General features: G+C 44.3%; 1 protein-coding gene across 1 annotated transcript in view; it reads right to left on the bottom strand.

The window, feature by feature from the left end:
* The window catches only part of Apba1 (amyloid beta precursor protein binding family A member 1), a 67,553-nt gene extending 48,722 nt beyond the window's left edge, over positions 1-18,831 (bottom strand). Inside the window, exon 1 of the mRNA XM_038344602.1 lies at positions 17,632-18,831. Within this exon, the coding sequence (XP_038200530.1) occupies positions 17,632-18,831 (1,200 nt within the window). The remainder of the gene's footprint in view (positions 1-17,631) is intronic.
* Positions 18,832-19,887: the final 1,056 nt, after the last annotated feature.

Raw genomic sequence — 19,887 nt, 5'->3', positions numbered from 1 at the left:
AGCACTGTGCTGGGGCCAACAGCCGTCTTCAGGGCCAGCTTGCCCTGTTGGCCTCCCACCCTGCAGGCCTCTTCCAACCCCAGCAGTTTCCCTGAGTTCCATGCTTCCCAACCATCCCTGCTTCTTGACCCAGAGAGAAACAATATTCATACAATACACTGGGTCAACTAGAGGCCCAAGTTGGGCTGAGCTTAGTGGATGAAGGCTCTAGCCTAGTGGAACAGGTATTTCTGTTCCCACAGTCAAGGGAGACACCAGCACAGAGACTGAATGCTTAGCTGGAACTTACAAGTCTTTACAGCAGGTCCTTTGGACACTGACAGCCCCTTAAGATTGAAAATAAACTCAGCCTAAGAGCATGCCATGGATATGCTTGTCCTTCTGGACAAACTCCCCATTTTCAAATTTCTACAGTGCCCCTTCATCCTGCATTCTTGTGTGTAACCACCTGTTCCATCCACCTCTGTACTGGCCCCCACACACTCTGACGTCATTCTCCACCAGTCACACTGGAACCTGTAGGTTCTCTTTCTCACAGCCACAAGGTGGAACAACAACCTAGGAACCGGAAATGACTGATGAGGTCATAAGCAGAAGACACCCTTCAGTTTTAAGGCCAGCTGCTCTTTCTTTGCTGACAGAATGACTGATACCAAATACCAAATATGGGACTTTTCAGATGTCTCCAAAGGTCTACCTCTTGAAAGTCAAACCCCTGTTGAATCCTCTCCTGGGAAGGTCGTGTGGGTCAGGTATCAGCCTAAACAATGAGAGAAAATGACAGTGGTGCAATGCCACTCACTGATTGGGTTACCAAGGACTGTGGCTCCCATCTGGCCATCAGACTCTGGAGCCTTCTTGTCTTGCATACTTTAAGGGCAAAATGGGACCTATGGGGCAACAAACTGAGAATGCCCCAGCCAAGATCAATGGGAAACCGAGGCTGTCTGCCAGTTGGCTTTGAAGAGCTGAAACCTACCCACAGCATGGGAGCTCGGGAGCAGAGCTTTCCCCAGGAACGCTTTACAATGGTAACAGCCCCCTGATGCCCACTTGCAGCCTCTTAGAGGTTCACAGTGTGAGACAGATATGCGGGCTGCTTTGTGCCGCTAGGTGTTGGAATGCTCTGTTAGGTGGCAGTAGTCTAAGACATCAGAGAAGGATTCAGATGAAAGCCTTAAGAGCAGAACAGGCTGAGCGGTCTGGCTGTGGACTTGATAAGGGACTGGCCTCACGTGGAACACTATGCAGACAGAGCTCTGGCAATCATATAGTATCCCTGGGGTCTCGTACAATACCTCATGTGCAGAGCACACTGCAAAATATCAGTTCAATTTTAAAATGGACTTGTAACTTATGAATAGGGGTCACAGTCCTAATTCTCTCCTAGCCAGTAGGAAAGTGATCAACAGGAAAGACACAGGACTCAACTGCTAGTCAGCCTCTTAAGTCAGGGAATGGGCAAAGACCTAGGACCCCACTGCCAGGTTGTGCTCCGAGGTCAAGGAGGAAGATAAGACCCAGTGCCCACTGCTGGTCAGTCCCCACCCCAATTAGCCCTGTGAGGTAAGCCAACCACCAAGACTCTCACCCCACTGAAGAGACTGCTTAGTGATTAAGATCAGATCACTGTCTTTCTTCCAAAAGACCCAGGTTTAATTCTGTAGTGAATACTTAGAACAGAAAACAAGAAAACAAAATGGAGTTGTTCACAAGATAGAGCCACTTTTGCTCGATGTCCTGACATCAGAACATGCGGAAAGCAGAAGCATGTACCTGGGCATCAACACCAATGCTTTGGAATCAGGCAGCCCTTGCTAATCAGGAGCAGGGACCAAAAGTCTGCAAGGACTAGATAAGGCTCAGAAGGACCATGAAAAGCCAGGCTCCAGGCGGCTAAACATGAATAAACAAGGACAACCACATACATGCTCCTGTAGCTGGGGAAAGCCTACAAAAGGCTTCAACCCTACACAAAGAACTACTGACAACTAAGCAAGGATGAGCGAGAGAAGCAGTCTTCCCCAACAATGAGCAGACCAATCAGCCCTGAAAACATAAATTCAAGAAGCATTGTACAGATGGAGCAAATTGTGTTTTTGTATTTAGGAGTGTGTGTGTGTGTGTGTGTGTGAGCAATTAATGAATAAGGCTCTAGATTTGAATTGAGAAAGGAAGTGGAGGGGTATATTGGAACAATTGGAGCAACTGGAGGGAGGAAAGGGAAAGGGGAAATGATGTAATTATAATCTCAAAAATTAAAAGAATTAAATTTTTTGTAAGTTCAGTGGAAAACCTCACTAATAGAATGGGTCATGTGGAGGGAAAGCTAAGAGGACTTGAAGACAACTTACTGGATCATTTAGCCAATATCAACAACATTTTTTTTTTTTTTTTAGTTTTCTTGAAACACGGGTTTTCTGTGTAGTCCTGGCTATCCTGGAACTTGCTCTGTACACCAGGGTACCCTTGTACTCAGATCTGCCTGCCTCTGCCTCCTGAGTGCTGGGATCTAAAGGTGTGTACCACCACTGTCCAGAGCATCAATGACAAATTTTTAAAAAGTAGGAAATGAATATTCAAGATCTTTGGCACATTTGAAAAAAACAAAATCTATGAATTAGGGGAAAAGGGGAAAATTTTCATGATGAAGAAATAGACCATAAAATCATAAACTAAAATTTACCAAATTTAGGAAGAGAGATGCTTATCATGATACACGAACACCAAATAGACTGGACCAGAAAAGAAATCCCCATTTAATGTCATAGTTAAAACACTAAATACACATAACAAAGAAAAACTCTCAAAGAAAGAAACTGTAAGAAACTCTGTAAGAAAGAAAGGCCAAGTCACATATAAAGGCAGACCCATAGAATAACAGCCATTTTCCCAAAGGAAACCTTAAGGAGAAAGAAAATGTTTCTATGATAAAAAGAAAACAGGCTAAAGGAATTTATGTCTATCAAGCTGGTCCAATAGACGATAATAGAAGGAATACTTTGGTATTGAGAAAAAGAAAACCAAGAAATATACATACAACTTCAAAATTAACAAAAAGACAGGAATCAATAAACACCTTCCAATAACACCACTAAATATTACTGTTCTTAATTCTCTAATCAAAAGACTGAAACTAGCACACTGTATTAGAAACAGGATCCTTCTTTCACTGTCTCCAAGAAACATACATCACTAGCAAAGATAAATACCCCTTACAGTGGCAGACTAGAAAATGTTTTTAAGCAAATGAAACAGGAAACAAGCAGGATAGATATTCTAATGTGACAAAATACACTTTAAACAAAATCTAGCCAGAAGAGATCAAAAGGGTACAACCCATAAAGAGGATGTTACAGCTCTAATCATATACACATGGAACAGAGGCAGACCCGTTTCATAAAACAAATGTTGCTGGGTATAAAGTCACAGATTAACTCCACAGTAACTGAGGGCAACCTTAATACTCCACACTCACCACCAGACAGATCATCCAGAAAAAAATAAACAGGGAAACAATAGGATTAAATGACACAAGATATATCACCCAAACACTGCAGATGATCATTGTTTTTCAGCAGACAAGGAACTTTTCTAAAATAGATCATATACTCAGACACAAAGAAAGTCTCAAATATAAGAAATTGAAATAAGCCCTCGTACTTCAGTTGATCACAATGTACAAAGTTAGAAATCAACAGCAATTGAAACTACAAACCAAACCAACTCCCCTCAAAAAATCCCCCCAAAATGGAGTTTAAACAAACTATTGAATGATCAATAAATCATCAATGCAAATAAAAATTCTTATATTTGAATGAAAATCATTATAGAACATACTAAAACCTGAGGTACAACAAAGGCAGTTCTAAGAAGAAGTTTATCACTCTAAGTGCCTACGTTAACAACAACAACAATTTCAAATAACTTAATGATGTACTTAAAGAACTGGGAAAATAAGAATAAGCCAAACCCAAAGTTGTAGGTTGGGAGAAATAGTGAAGATCAGGCAGTAACTGATGAAACAAATGTAAGCAAAACAAAAATCAAAACCAATATAATGAATGAATAAAAAAGAGTTGGTTCTTTGAAAAGATAAATAATATTGACAAGCCTTTAGCTAAATTAACCAAAGAGAGAATACCCAAATTAATAAAATTGGAAGGGGCCAGAAAAAATGGCTTGATATGAAAGTTAAAAAAAACCTGCCTTTAAAGCCCATCACTCATTTAAAAAAGTTGGGCATGGCTGCATGTACCTATAACCTCAGCACTGTTTTGGTCAAGGTGGATCTCAGGCCAGGAGGCTACACTAGAGCTTCAGATTTAGTAAGTAACCTGGCCTAAAAAAATAAACTAGAATAAAATAAAGATACCAGATCTCATCCCCTGGCCTTCATATGCACATGTGTCCAAATGCAGATTCATGTACATGTAGGCTTATACTATACACAAAACATACCTCTCTCTCTCTCTCTCTCTCTCTCTCTCTCTCTCTCTCTCTCTCTCTGTCTCTCTCTCTCACACACACACACGAGAAAAATAAAATTGGGGATTAAAAGAAATCATTCCAATAGATACCAATGAGATTCAGAAAATCAATACCTTAAAAATATATACTCAACTAAGTTGAAAAATATGAAAGAAGGGTAAATTTCTAGGTTTACAAAAGTCAAATAAGAGATAAACAATCTAAATAGGTCTAATGCAGCAATAAGAACCCTTTCAACTAAAAGAATCCCATGTCCAGAAAGATTCATCATATAAATCTACCCAGACCTTCAAAAAAAAAAATAATTTTGTTAAAACAGAATAAAAGGATGCTTCCAAATTCTTTTTACAAAGCAATTGCTATCCTGATACTCAAAGCAGATAAAGATAACAAAAAAGAAAACTATAGACCTGATTATAGAGCAGTTTCCCTGATGAACAAGAAAAAAAAAAAACCCTAACAAATACCTACAAACTGAATTCAAGAGCACTTCAAAAGAATATATGACATGATCAGATTGGCTTCATTTCAGAGATTCAGGAATGGTTCAACATACATAAATCGATAAGCTGAATTCAGCATATAAAGTGACCCAAATATAGAAAACACATGGTTATCTCAATAGACAGAAAAGGCTTTTGACAAAAATCCAACCTTCCTTCATACTAAAACCTCCATAGATGCCAGGTATGTTAAAGGCAACATATGTCTACATAATAAAGGCTTATTATATATAATAAACTTTGGTGGTTTGAAAGAAAATGGCCCCAAAATGAATGGCACTATTAGGAGGTGTGGCCTTGTTAAAGGAAGTGTGGGGTCAAACTTTGAGGTTCCTTTTGCTCAAGCTTCCCTCAGTGTGACAGTCAGTCAACTTCCTGTTGTCTGCAAAATGTAGGACTCTCAGCTATTCCTCCAGCATGACATCTACCTGCATGCTGTCATGCTCTCTGTCATGAAGATGATAGACTGAAACTATGAAACTGTAAGTGGGCCACACCAATTAAATGTTTTCTTTATAAGAGTTCCCAGGGTCATGGTGTCTCTTCACAGCAATAAAAACCTTAACTAAGACAGAAGTTGGTACTAGGGACTAGGGTATTTCTGTGATAGGGCTGACCATGTGCTTATTTGGAGAGATTTGGACTTTGATACTTTGACCATGCTAGTAGGAGCATGGAAGACAGAGGTACTAAGCGTTATTTGAACTGTTGGAGACTCATTCAAGAGGTTTCAGAGAAGAATATTAGTATGTTGCCTAGAGATCATTCTTGTGATATTTTAGTGAAGAAAGTGGCTGCCCTTTGCCCTTGTCCAAAGAGTCTCCCTGAGGCTAAAGTCAAGAGTTTTGAACTAATTCAGTTGGCAGAAGAAATCTCAAAATAGCCTAGTATAGACTTCATCATGTGGGTATTAGTGGTAACTCTAATGAGGATTTATAATGAAAAGGAGTAAAGTGAGCAGAGTAAATTACAAAAAGTAAATTTTGAGGCAAAAAAAGAGCACTAGTAAGTAGAATGGAGTTTAATTCTATGTTCAAGGAGATAAAGAGATTAAGAAATTGAATAGAGGGAGTAGTGGACTCAGGACAAGATCTCACCCAGCTAAGTTTCCAACTTGTGGAAAGAAACTAAAGAAAAGCTTAGAGCTGGGTGTGGTTGGGCACACTTTCAATCTCAGCACTCGGAAGGCAGAGGCTGGAGAATCTCTGAGTCTGAAGCCAGACTGGTCTACAGAGCAAGTTTCAGGACAGCCAAGCAGAGTCAGTGAAGGACAGAACAATAGTGAAGATGTAATTGAATAATGGGGCCATGTTCCAGCCTCTGCAAGCAGCAGGACTTGGCAGTTTCAGCCATGTGGTTCTTGTTTTAGAGTTAAGAATAGAAGGAAGGAGATATGGAATATCTGAGGCCAGGCATGTGTCAGACATGTCCCTGAATTGAGGCCTAGTAGAGAGGCCATTGTTTGAAGCTGTGAAGGTGAAGCCTGGGATGTTTTGGAGATAGATGTTAGAGATGCCAGAGTCCTGGGATACCTGCTGAGGAGAGCTGCGTTAACAGGGAGTGAAACCAGCCCAAGACAAAAAAGTGTGTTGCAGTCAGCAAAGCTGAACACAGCTGGAGTTCTGAAGCATGTTTTGACATCAGACATGGAGCTACAGTCTGGAGTTTGCCCAGCTGGTTTCTGATCTTGCTTCTGTCCAGCATTTCCTCGCTATGCTCCCTTCCCTGCATTTTAGAATGGTAGTGCATATCCTGTGCCATTACATGTTGGAAGTATGTGATCTTCTTTTTAATTTTGATTTTTTACAGGTGATTATAGTTAAGAGATTGCTATGTGTCTCAGAAGAGACTTTGGACATTGAAACAAGTTTGAGACTGTTATAGACTATGGGGACTGTTGAAACTGGACTGAATGCATTTTTTTTTTTGCATTTTGATATAGCTATAAGCTTTTGGGGGCCAGGGAGTAGAATGTGATGGTTTGAAAGAAAATGGACCCCAAAGGGAGTGACACTATTAGGAGGTGTGGCCTTGTTGGAGCAAGTGTGTCCCTTTGGGGGTGGATTTTGAGTTTTTTTTTTTTTTTTTTTTTTCTCAAGCTTCCCTCAGTGTGACAGTCAGAGATGTAAAATTCTGAGCTATTCCTCCAGCATGACATCTGGCCACAAGCTGCCATGCTCCCTGTCATAATAATAATGGACCTAACCTCTGAAACTCTAAGCAAGCCACCCCAATTAAATGTCCTCTTTATAAGAGTTCCCAAGGTCATGATATCTCTTCACAGCAATACAACCCTAAGATATAAACCTACAGATAACATTATGCTAAAGGGAGAAAATACAGAGTGTTTCCACTAAGATCAGGAACAGCATAAGGATGTCCACTCTCTCCATGTGTGTCTATCCATGAAAGATGCTAGGGTCCACCAGAAAATGGAATTGTAGGAAAATGAGTCTATACATAAAGACACTAAGGTTCCTCCAGAAAATGGAATTGTAGGAAAGGGGACGGAAAACGTTACGCCCAGGCACAGAGATACAAGTGTTTTTTTCTCACACACAGATTCTAACTATGGACTTTCAGAGTAATGTGTTTTAACAGAAATGCCTGTAAAGGCTGAAAACCCAGAAAGGATCTACTAGAGGAAAAAAAAATGAAACCTTATAGAAGGGAAGTGACCCACAAGCTAAAGTCCTCTGGGAAGAGGGCCCTTCAACTGAGAAAATGTCTCCATCAGATTGACCTGTGAGCAAGTCGTGGAACATTTTCTTGATTAATACGCAATGTGGTAGGGCCCAGCCCAATGTGGACAGTGTCACCTCTGGGCAAGTACAAAAGAGCAAGCTGAGAGAGCCACTGAGAGCAAGGTTGTGTTCTCCCATGGACCCTGCTTTGGTTTCTGCCCTTGGGCTCCTGCTCTGGTTGCCCATGATGATGGACTGTAACGTGTAAGACGAACACCCACTCCCCGCATCTTTCTTTTGGTTGTGATGTTTATCACAGCAAATGAAACTGAACTAGGACAGGAGGATAGGAGAACACATGTGTTATCATAGTAGGGAGGTACAGGGGTGGTATTGGAAGGTTTAAGTGGGAACCAAGGTAATAGGGTAGGGCAGAGGAGAGGGGAGGGAAGGAATTAATGAAAACAAGGAATGTTATGAACATGTCTATGGAAACTTACCATTTTGTAAATATAGTAAAAACAAAAACACCCTACATGGGTGGATCATGCTCTTTCTAGAAGCCTAATCTCATTAAACAGAAATCCCAGTACCAAGTGAGGGATATTGCCCTCTGTGATATTGGTCAGGGAGGCTCTGTAGCAGCAGCTCTCAGCTGCTGGGTTGTGACCCCTTTGGGGGTTGCATAAAAGACTTTCTGCATATCAGATATTTACATTATAATTCATAATAGCAGCAGAATTATAGTTATGAAGTAGTAACTTTCAGTTGGGGGTCACCACAACGTGAAAAACTGTATTAAAGGGTCGCAGCATTAGAAGACTGAGAATCACTAAACCAGAGGCTCCCAAAACTCTATAGCCTATTGTAAATGCATTTGCTTGTGCACCAGAACTAGGCCCTAAGATCCTACTGCTGAAGACACTTCACACTTGGGTTGTATGACATTGAGAAATCAAACTGGGTCTGAGCTTGAAGTTTTCTTACTGCTGGGTAGCATTTAGAGTTCCAACATATGCTATGCAAACTTCTGGAGAGAAAAGTCATCAATCAAATCATCTATCTGTGGACCCCATAACCTACAATAACAACCTCTCTGCCAAGATGACCCAAAAGTGCAATAGTGGCATGACTATTATGGGGGTAACCAATAACTTTCTGATTGTATCTGAGGCCTGCTCCACAGGAAGGACCCATAACTGGCACTATAAACCTGGTCAAGAACTGGCTGGGAAGTTATATATTCTAGGGTAGAACTTTTTGCTATTGTTTTATATATGGACATGGTGTCAAACTGCTTTCTAAACAAACACATTTATACCTATAGATCAATGCTGTTCTCAACCTTTTATCAGAGAAGCTTCTTTTTATAATAGGTTGCAGTTGGCTGCGATGAGATACTATAGTGATATTTTATTTGTTTTAATAAATAAAGCTTATCTGAAGATCAGAAGGTAAAACTAAACCACCTGAGTCTAGGTAGTGGTGTCACACACCTTTAATCCCAGGATTTGGGAGAGAGGCAGATGGATCTCTTTGAGTTCAACACCACACTAGATTAAAGCAGAAACAGGTCCAGGTGGTGGTGGCTGACACCTATAATCCCAGTTTGAGGGAGTCACATTCCTTTAATCCCAGCACTAAAGGAGAATATAAACAGGAATAGACAAAGGCTCAGAGCTGTCTTCAGAAGCCCAGTCTTGGTAGAGGTAAGACTTCTCTAGTGGCTTGGCTGTTTTGCTTTTCTGATCTTCGGCTTGAACCCCAATATCTTTCTCTGGGTTTTTATTATTTGTGCTATAAGATATTATGACTAAGACAACCCATAAAGAAAGAGTTGATTTAGCGCTCATGGTTTCAGAGGGTTAGAGTTCATGACTATCATGGCAGGGAGCACAGCAATACTCAGGCAAGAAAGACACTGGAGCAGTATCTGAGAGCCTACATCTTGATCCACAACCATAAAGTCAAGAGAAGGAAACTGGGAATGGTTTGAGGCTTTTGAAACCTCACAGCCCTAAAGAAACCATTTCTTCTATAAGTTGGTCACAGTGTTTTATCACAGCAATAGAAAAGCAACTAAGGCAGATGCTGGTACCAGGGAGTGGGATATTGCTGTGTCAGGCCTGACCATGATGTTTTTGTTTGTTTTTAGAGGGATGTAGAAGATCTTTTTGAAACTTTGGACTAGGAAACCAGCTGAATGCTGTTAAGTGGGGTTAACAGGGCATTCTAGTATGAGCTTGAGTACAATACCACTGAGAGCAATGTGGATCTGGACATCCAGCGCAAGAGGCAACTGAGTGAGAGATCATTCTTAGGCTATTTCGGCAAAGAATATGCTGCTTTCTGCCCATGTCCCAAGAATCTACCTGAAGCTAAACAACAACAACAAAAAGTATTGAGTTAATTTCCTTGGTGGAGGAGATTTCAAGATAACCTAATATTGACTCTATCCTGTGCTTATTATAATCAATCTTCTTTGGGTCTACAATGAAAAAGGGTAAGCAAGGCAAACAAAGACAAAATGTAGAGTTTGAAGTGAAAAAGAACACCTGGACATCTAATGTTGGAGCTAAGGCTTGCACAGAAAGGGATGAGGTTAAAGAAAGGCCTGCTCAAAAGTGGGGAATGACCCCACCCAGCTGAGCTTCCAACTTGTAAACAGAAAGTCTGAGGAATTTTCTACTCACAAAAGGGAACAACAAGGGAAAGGCACTGCAAATGTGATTCAAGAGGGCCAGGCTCCACTTTACACGGCCCCCTAAACTTGTCAGTATTATCCTTGTGCTTCTATCTTTAGAGTCATGAAAAATACAGAAGTAAGTAAAGGTGTTGTGGAATCTTCCTCTGAGGTTAAGGAGAGCCGCTGAGGCTGGGCATGTGGAAGTGGAGTCCCTGCACGGAAGCCCTAAGAGGCCATTACCCGAATCTGTAGAAGTAAAGCCTGGATTGCACTGGAGACCCCTTAATGTTGGAGATGCCAGAGCCCTAGATACCTGCCAACAACAGCTGCAGACAAGGAGTGGGACGGCCCGGGAGAAGTGTGCTGCAGCTGGCAAAGCTGGAAGGACAGAGCTCTGTGAGCCCTTTGACGTTAGACATGGAGGTACAGGACAGTTAACATAGGCTCAAAACCAGTCAAAGGATAGAGAGTAAGTGACTGTGGAGTGCTTGGACCTAAATGAGACCTCTGTGACATCCCCTCTGAGGCTCAGGGAACAGTGTCAAAGACTGGGCAGAAGGAATGTAACAGACAGAGGTTAGGGAGAAGGTCTGTAAAACACGCCCTTCTGGACATGACGTGGCTATTGGGCTTTGGAACTCACTGAAGCTATGGTTACCTGCACAAGGTCGGCTGTAAGACTGGGCCCTCACTATTTCACCGTGCATGGGGGAAGGGCTCAGGAGGTCCCAGTGCTCTCTGAGGGACTGTGCACAGTTAATAGGTGCTCGGGGCGTGAGTGTCATTTTCTTCAGTGAGAACCACTGATAAAGTGCCTATGTTCTGGGAAATAATTCCACCACTCATACTCTTGCAAGCAGCTATGGTTAAACTCGGTGGGTCAAAAAACCAAAAAGACATCAAAGTACAAGAAAGAATTTTTGGAAATAGAGTTTTAGTGGAAAAAAGAAACAACGAGAGAGGGTAATGGGAGGGTGAAAATGATTCAAATTTGGCACATGTGCATAAAATTATCAATAATTTTAAAAAATAAGATTTTTTAAAAAAGAAAAGCATTGAACATTACTGCCTTTGACTTGGCCATATTTCTTATTCAGGCAATATTATATATGTCCAAGCTCTCAGAGTGATAGAAAGTGAGTAGCAGGTGTCCTTCCTTAACGAGGTCTGCTTGATTGAATAAATAAACTGGAGCCCATTTCTGCCACCTCTGTGTCAGATTCTTTGCTTCCATGGTTACATTCTGTCTCTGCAGTGTTGGAACTATAGGATCTGTCTGTCCTTTTTATCTAAGCAGTCTGAACCCCAGAAGATAATGGAGAGTGAGCTGGCACATGTACGCTTTCATAGCATGTCAGTGGACCAGCATGAGTTAAGCATGCTTACATGGGGTTTAGCCCTCTTCAGATATAAATGTAAAGAGAAAGGAGCAACCAAAGGCCATCCTTCCGCTCCCCAAGACACCACATCACATTCCAGCAAGAAATCAGGCACTTACAGAACACAACGTCATCCTAAATTGTGTCTGCTTGACTTTGGATCCCATTTCAACACCCTCCCTTGCTATCTGGTCCTGGAAATAATGTGGCTGGCCAGAACATCATGAGCAGGTGGAGATCTGAGCACCTCACAGGAATCCTGCGCAGAAACAGAATCAGTGGCAGCGATACAATTCCTTTTAACTTGTCCTTGATGGCTGACAACACAGAAGCAAGGTCAACAGGGCAAGATGGTGCTAATGAGTCTTAATTAATTAGCATGTGCATTTGACCTTGGTTGACAGTCTCCTAGCAACAGTTAAGAGAAAAAGCGAAATCCTTAAAGGTTAGATGCTGAACTCAGGGCAGGGAGGGGGCAACATCAAGACATCCGAGACCCAGATGAAGCCGGGGTATTCCCCACAGCTTCCTTGCATCCGTTTTCTGAAATGAAAAATTAAAGAAGGCAAGGAATACAGGTGATCATGGCAGGCACTAACTTTAGGCCTTTATGTCCCAGAATGTTGATACTGCCTCCCTGTCAGCCAGAAGGTGTCTGCTTTCTGACTGCCTAAGCAGTGTTAATGCTGAAACAACCTCCTGCCCTGAAATATTTTTTGTGTATTTGTTTCTGGAAGGGGAACAAGATGCCAATATAAACTAATTGTTACCTGAAGGGGGTGGTGCATGTTCCATTTTCACTGACCAGCAGGTTAGTTCGATCTAATTAGCATAGTCCTGGATTTTTAAAAAAAGGCTGGTGGTTTGTTGCTTAAGCAGAAGCTGCGAACCACTGTCATTGAAGGAAGGGACTAGAACAAGTGGCATGGTGAGGATCTGCATGCTGGGAGGCAGCAGACAGAAACCTTAGTGCAGAAAAGGTGAGGGGAGAAACACTGAGGCCAAGCGCACTAACTCAGCTTGCCAGTGACCCACCCTACACCGTGAGCGCTAACTTCCAGGGGGAGCCGACACTCCATACCCATGATCCTTGCAGCACATTTTCAGAGACGACTTCACATTGGCAAACATCTTACGGTTACCGAGAAACTCCAATTAAGAGCACGACGCCAACTATGCTTCTAGTGAGAAGAAAGTTCAGTTTAAAGAAGATCACACTTATGGACAACTGATGCTTCTTGATTGTGTAGGACTGCACGGCCCTGGGATTTAGCCAGGGTACACATATAGCTGCTCTCCCTATACCTGCCCTTTCTCCCCAGTCCACTTACCATACATAGGACTGCAGGTGACATGTCTCAGAGGAGAACACAAATATTCTAAAGCATCCTGGGCAGTTTCTTGAGCCCCCACTTCCTAAGTGACCCCATCACATTCCTGAACTGTGACCTTGTCTGCTAACTCTAGGGGTGAAATTTTCTCAGCCCAAACTGGCCATTTGTTTCCCTGTTGCTTATCCTGTTGTATTTTCCCCATGGCTTCACATATATACTGTCACGGTGAGTATATTCAGAAAGAAAGATTCCTCTTGGGAGTGGGGTCGGGTGAAGAGAAGTTGAAGCCTCTGTTCTATTTTTTTTTTTTAAAAAAGCTTCCCATAACTTTTTTTGAATTCCATGGAGCATGGAGAATCCAGGACACTTGAGTTGTGGTGGGCCGTCATCAGACGGATTCTGCTCCAGCGGTTCCGACATGGCAGTGGTTTGATGTCAGTAGGCAGGTGGCGTTCAGGCACTGGGGCTTGCCCAGCCCTGAGCAGACAGGTGAAACTCTAGAGATGAGGTAAGAAAATTGAAGGTAACACTGTACGTCTAAGAGAAGCGAACAAGGCAAACATTCTCCAGCCCCGTATGCTCTTGTCACGGTTGAAATGAAGCATTTGCTCTCCAAATGGGAGTTTAAGGTCAAGCCTTTTCATTTTGAAGATGTAACAGTTAAGACTATTACATCTTTAAAGAAAATTACCCTGGTCACTTCAGGTCCTCATGGCTCACAGAAAAATGGCTCCTCTTTGCTGTTGCTATTGACAACTGAGTTTTGCTACATGGAGCACCACTCCCTGCTGGGATCTGACACTTCACTGCATCTGGAGGTGCAGATGGGTCTGTAAGCGCTGCAGCTGTGGGGTTTTCCCCTTGGTAAAAGGCAGCTCTCAGGAACATCACATCCTTACAGCGAAGGCTCTGAACTGACATATTATTCACGCCTCTGGAGAAATCCATGCACTGCACTTGGCCCCAGCATGCATGACTCCCACTGCAGTGAGTGATCTTGCTGCTTTCTTCCTCACCATGGTTCTGAGGCTTCCGAGCTCTAAACACACTTGCGAGTCCATGGCTTTTAAACACATTCTCCTGGTTCTTTATTGTCCAGTAGTGTTCTATGGGTAGCAAATCCTTCATCTCCACCTAATTGTAGTTCCTTATCCTTATGTTTGTAATGCCAGCCAAACAAAGTGTGTACGCTTAATGCAAACACTGCTTGAAACAGAACACCCATCTTACCAGAGGTCAGCAGCCAGCCAAGAAGCCCTTTCCTTCCTATGAATTGACCACAAAACACACAGAAGCATTTGCCCTTCTCTATTTTTGTTCAAGAAAACAGGGCAATGAGATAATCTCTTTGTTCAGTGAACAGCCTCTGTATAAATCCGCAAATATAGTTTTCAAAGTCAAATCATACTGTGCAGCTTAGGGCAAAACTCAAATTCTTTTTCACGCCGCTCCTCACTTCATGGCTCCAGTTTTCAATTCTTTTGGAACTTTCTTCCACATTTACTTTCAAGTTCAGAGCTAATGTATTTGTATTGCCTCGCTTCCATTTTCAGATGTAGACATTATTTCATAGATTCTACCATAAGCTTTAAAGTCTACGTCCTTTTTACTATGCATTTCTGGTTAACTGACATCCAGTGTTTGCATTCTGAAGACTAGGCCTATGTTCTTCCCAGCTCAGTTGCATGCATACAGTACTACATTTCTGCTTTGTGCAACTGTTTTCAGAAAGACCAATAACCAAAGGAAACTGGAGCTGTTAGAATTGGTTTTTGATTAGTGTTCTATGTGCTGGTCAATAATGTATGCTAAACCATCTCCAAACCACTTCTACTTGCCCAAGCCCATCAGGAGCTCTGTGTCCATCGGGACATTGTTTTAATAAAGTTTTAGGAGAGGGTTAAAAGTGAGCTGCTATCAGCGTGCCCCACCATTCAGAGTAGTTGGAATCTCCCAACATGCACCGTGCTGACTGTTGACAAAGCAGTTGTCCCTGAATGGCTGTGCTGCCTGGAGAGAGGTCGGTGAAGAGGGGACTTTTCAGAACATGTCATTCCCTATAAGTATTTTCCACCTAGGGGGTTGGAAGGAAGTTCTCGAGCATACCCAGAAGATAGAAGGTCCTTACTAGACCAAAATTCAGGTCTTCAGAAAAATAATAGTTTTCACTTGGTGCCGAGCCATCGGTCATTTCAGAAAAGAGAACACGTGCTCATGGATAATCAATCCTTGCTTCTCATTCTGTCTACTGCCCCAGCAAACAAATGCCTGCTTGTTCTATATGTACAAGGCTGGGGTTACAGGGGAGTGGGCAGGCCTGTCAAAAGCAAAGGTAGCTGTTAGCAATTACCTCTGCTAATTGGAAACCCGACTGTTCGCACCCACCACCTGTTCCTTTGCACTGCCTGATTTCGCCGTTTTGTTTTTTAACACACTGTGGCCTTTGGAATAAGATTTTCAGGGCCCTCTGTTTCTGCAGACCATAACCGCAGTGCTACAGACTTTCACTGAAGAAAGTCTCGAATGCACAGCTCCTAAATGGGTTCCCCTCTTTGAATCAGTGGCTCTCAATCTTTTTATACAGTTGCGATCTCAGGGAGCATTTATGAAACAAAAACAACCCCCCAGATCAGCGGGCTCTGCCTCAGGTGTTGGGCTTTAGGCAGAAGGGTAGCAATCTGCATTTCTAACAAGACTGCTGCAGACTGCAGACCACAGCGGTTTCAACAGCGCCTTTCCATTTCCTGTGACAGCGTGCGTGGAATGAGATTTCAGTAAACACCTTTTTGAAGCTGAGGTGAGGTGGAATAATACCCTCAAAGAGGGAGCAAATGAAGGTCTTTCCTATAAATACAGCATGGCAGATGAAATATGACCCACAGATCCAAACAGCTTAAGGATGATGGGGGCGTATTTTATGGCATGGCTTTTTAGCTTTGCTTTCTGTTAACCCTTCATACCCCAGTAAGCCCTCATCACCGATTCCTTAGCATCAAGATAAATCTCTGAATATACGAGATCCGAAGTATCATTCAGCATTTTATAATATTTTTTTTTAGTAAAACATTACGCACACGTCTTAGAGTGTCCTCTTAGTTCAAATGAACAATAGCTATCCTGGCAGCTCAGAGTGAAGCTCCAGGGTCAAGCAGTACGTCATTTCAAGGAGCCGATGCAGCTAAGGATGCTGATGGAGGAGGCCAGCCCTGGACCACATGAAATGAGACTGAATTTAACCTCTTGACCCGTCTCCGGCTTCAAGCTCGATTTGAAAATGAAATTGCTTAGAAATTACCGACGAGCACAGAAAAGGGACAGTCGGAGCCAAAAGCATTTTTTTTATAGCAAGGTAGAGGGGCAAAGGTTAGTCGTCTTGATTTATTTTTCAACAGACTGTGACACCTGAGCTTGACACGGTCTCCAGTTCCAAAAATGGCAAATAAGATGTGGGCAGAGGCAGCAACAGCTCTGCCTGTGGCTCTTCACGGCGAAGCACAGGTGGTTTTAAATGGAAAACGTACCCTCTGTGACGTGACTAGGGCTTACTGGATGCTACAGGGAGTCACAGTGTATGTGGATGTGTTGGGGAAGGTGAGGACGCCGCACAACACCTGACAGGACAGGGGGATTTCCATGAAAGAGGCCGTAGTGCCGTCCGTATCTTTAATATATAGATGGCTTCATGGCAATGGTTCTCTAACTGAGGCCTAGCGTCAGCAGCGGAGCCCTGGACCTTGTTAGCTGGGATAACACGGAACCCCGCTGTTCTTAAAAAGTAAAACGTTGAGAAAATTCAGAGCCACTTTTGATTGAGGCTTCGGCCTGCTGCAAAGAACCCCCCTCCCTTGTTTTGACTCTCTGATGCCCTGTGCGTTCACGACACAGACGCTTCACATTGCCTTTTAAGTGTGATTAGGTTGAACTGCTGATTAACCAGGAAAAAAAAAAAAGCCCACAGACTAGACTTTGGTAGAGTTACTCTCCTTTCCCCAGGTGTTCCTACACACCTGAGAACAGGCTGGTCTCCAGTTAAAACTTTATCCCATGCCCACCTGTGCTACCGGACCACCGTTCCATCCCACGCTCCACACACCTTGTTCTATTTCACACGGGTTCCTTCATCTCAGCAACCCTTCTAGATCTTGTACTTACAGGATGGCGTTTTTGCCAACAGCCTCTCCAACAAAGTCTCTTCTTACTCAGTGCAGATTTGATACAAATTCTAGGACCCCAATTGAGAAAGTTCAGACTTTCTCAATGTGCACCAAGAGGGGAATGTGGGGGTGGGCATTGGCCCAAGAATGTAACTCTCAACAAGTCCTCTAGGTGCCATTTGGAAGGCACAGGGATGCCTTATGTGTCTGATTAGTGGGGTCCGCTTTTAATATCCTCTTGCTGCCACCACTCTGGGGGCAACTACCATGGGGAGGTGCATAGCGCCCCTATAGACCATGTACCCACAAAGTCATTTCTCAGACATGCAAGGTCACAGAGCTTCAAGTTTCCCCTCCCCAGGGCCTGGAGTCTAGCCAGCCTGTACCTATTCATACTTACATCCCCATCCATGGGCCTCTGGTCGTCACAATCCCTCGTGGGGCTAATGTCCTGGCGCATGACCCAGATGGGCTCTTTGGGTTCGTCGGGGGTGTAAGGCGAACGAATGGTCCTGGTTTTCACTTCTTCGATGGCCTCCTTGATGTCCTTGATGGCCAGCGAGATGGCATCTCTCTTCTCCTTGCTGTACCGCTGCCCAGCCTCGCCGCCACCCGGGGGTCCCACGACCCGCTGCTGCCCGGCAGATACTGGCAGCCCGGGACTGTCGGGGTGTCCTCCTCCTGGCGTGGGGGCGCGCTCGAGGTCTTGCTCGGCCTCGGGCATATCTTCGGCCGCCTTGTCAAGGCTCTGCGAACTCATGCTCTGCTTGACTTCGGCCACGATCTGGTCGATGTCCTCTTCCTGCTCGTAACTGTCCATGCGCGGGTAGGGCGCGAACTCGGCCTCTTTCTCTGGGCTGTCCGACTCGCCGTCCGAGCGCTCGTCGTAGTGGTGCAGGCGCGCGCCCAGGGCCTCTTGGCGGTAGGCGGCCGCCTCGTCGCGCTCCTGCTCGTAGAGGCGCAGGCCGTCGCGCGCCTCCAGCTCGGGCGCGTCCCCGATCTCCTCGTACACGTGTTCCTGGAGGCCGCCGTAGTCGGCGTAGGGCTCCGCGTAGGCTTCGTCCTCGCCGCGGTGGAAGAGCCGGTGCGTGTAGACGTAGCCCGAGTAGGCCGCGTTCATGGCCTCCTCGTGCTCCAGCGAGTGGAAGTGCAGGTGGTTGGGCAGCGCGCGGCGGTGTGCCGCCTCGGCGTGCTCGGCCTCCGCCTGCTCCGTGTACTCCTCGGCCTCGGGCCGGTACTGCACGGCGTAGGCGCTCTCATCCTCGGCGTCGTGCGCGCGTTCCGCCTCGTAGGCGCCGCCGCCATCGCGGGCCGCGGCGAGTACGTCGCCCTCGGCCGTGTCCGTGTGGTTGTGGAAGCCGCTCTCGGTGCTGGCCGAGCGCGCCAGGCTCTCCCCGCGCTCCTCCTCTTCCTGCTGCTGCCGCGCCAGCTGCGCGCGGGGGTCCTCGACCGCACCGTGTAGGCCGGCGGCCTGCGGGGGCGCCTGCTGCTCCTCCTCCACCTCGGGGTGCTCCAGGTCGGCCTCGACGGACTCGTTCACCTCTCCTCCTGGCGCCTCGTCTGGCACCTCCACCTCCGCGGAGCCCTCCAAGTGGTTCATGGTGGGCGTCGGGGGATGGCTGGGGAGAGACTGAGCTGGCTCACAGTGCTCTCATTTTGCTCCACGGGGGCTGAAAAGAAACAAGGAGAGAGGTTGCTGTGTGGTTCAAAACGTGACTATGAGCCGAACATCAAGACAAACATAAAATCACCCGCTATTGATCCCTTCTGGATTCTGGGTCAATTAAGACACGATTACAAATTTAAGCTTAATCTGACAGTACTCTCGTCTTCATGCACGTGTCGCAATTTGTAATTACATATTTACTTGTTTAATTGCTTATTGCATCCTCCCTCCCAAGCCCCCAGACTGAGAGCTTCATAACTTTGTTCCTCATGCTATTCAGGTTGTGTTTTCTGGGGTTTACAGATAGAGTATTATTGCTCAATTGGATGGGCCAGTTGGCACATTTCCCCATCTGCTCAAGGATAAATCTCTCAAACTAGGATACTAGATACTTTAGAAGCAACTCTTTAAATACATTTCAGGAGGGGGGTGGTGGGCATATCATCTTGGAATCTTTTTGACGTTATTGCTGAGTGTAAAGATGCAGCCTTTCCGGGGAGCCTGGTAATGAATAGGTCCCTGGTTCTTCTACTCCCAACAAGGGTTTAGCTTTCTAGTCCTTCACAAAGACACCAGGTTCTTTTTCTTACAAGCAAAATGAGCACAGAAAAATAGAATCTCTAGTTAAATAACCTTGGGACCAGGTGATTGACAGGTAACTTTTCACTGTGAATATTCAAGGGGAGGAAGTTAGAAAATTCAGGGTTTCTCTAACTCATTTGACCCAGAAGCACTTTCCTCCTAGAAACCAGAATTCTGACAGATACACAAAGAAGGCAGTTTCTAGAATTCTTTCCATGTGCCCTGGAGCTAAAATTCCATAATTCTGTGAATGCCATGTTATCTGAAACTAGAGTGGCTAATTTTCAAAAAGTATGGGTAGGGTAGGTTTCTACCTATTTGTGAGGAAACTAGCAGTTAGAGAGAAAGATTGATTCCAACTTTTTATTAGCTCTTATCACAAAAGTAGCTCTTAAGGGATGGGTGGAT

This window comes from Arvicola amphibius, chromosome 1, assembly GCF_903992535.2.
Source record: "Arvicola amphibius chromosome 1, mArvAmp1.2, whole genome shotgun sequence".
Taxonomy (NCBI): Eukaryota; Metazoa; Chordata; class Mammalia; order Rodentia; family Cricetidae; genus Arvicola; species Arvicola amphibius.
This window is presented reverse-complemented; position numbering and strand designations above follow the sequence as displayed.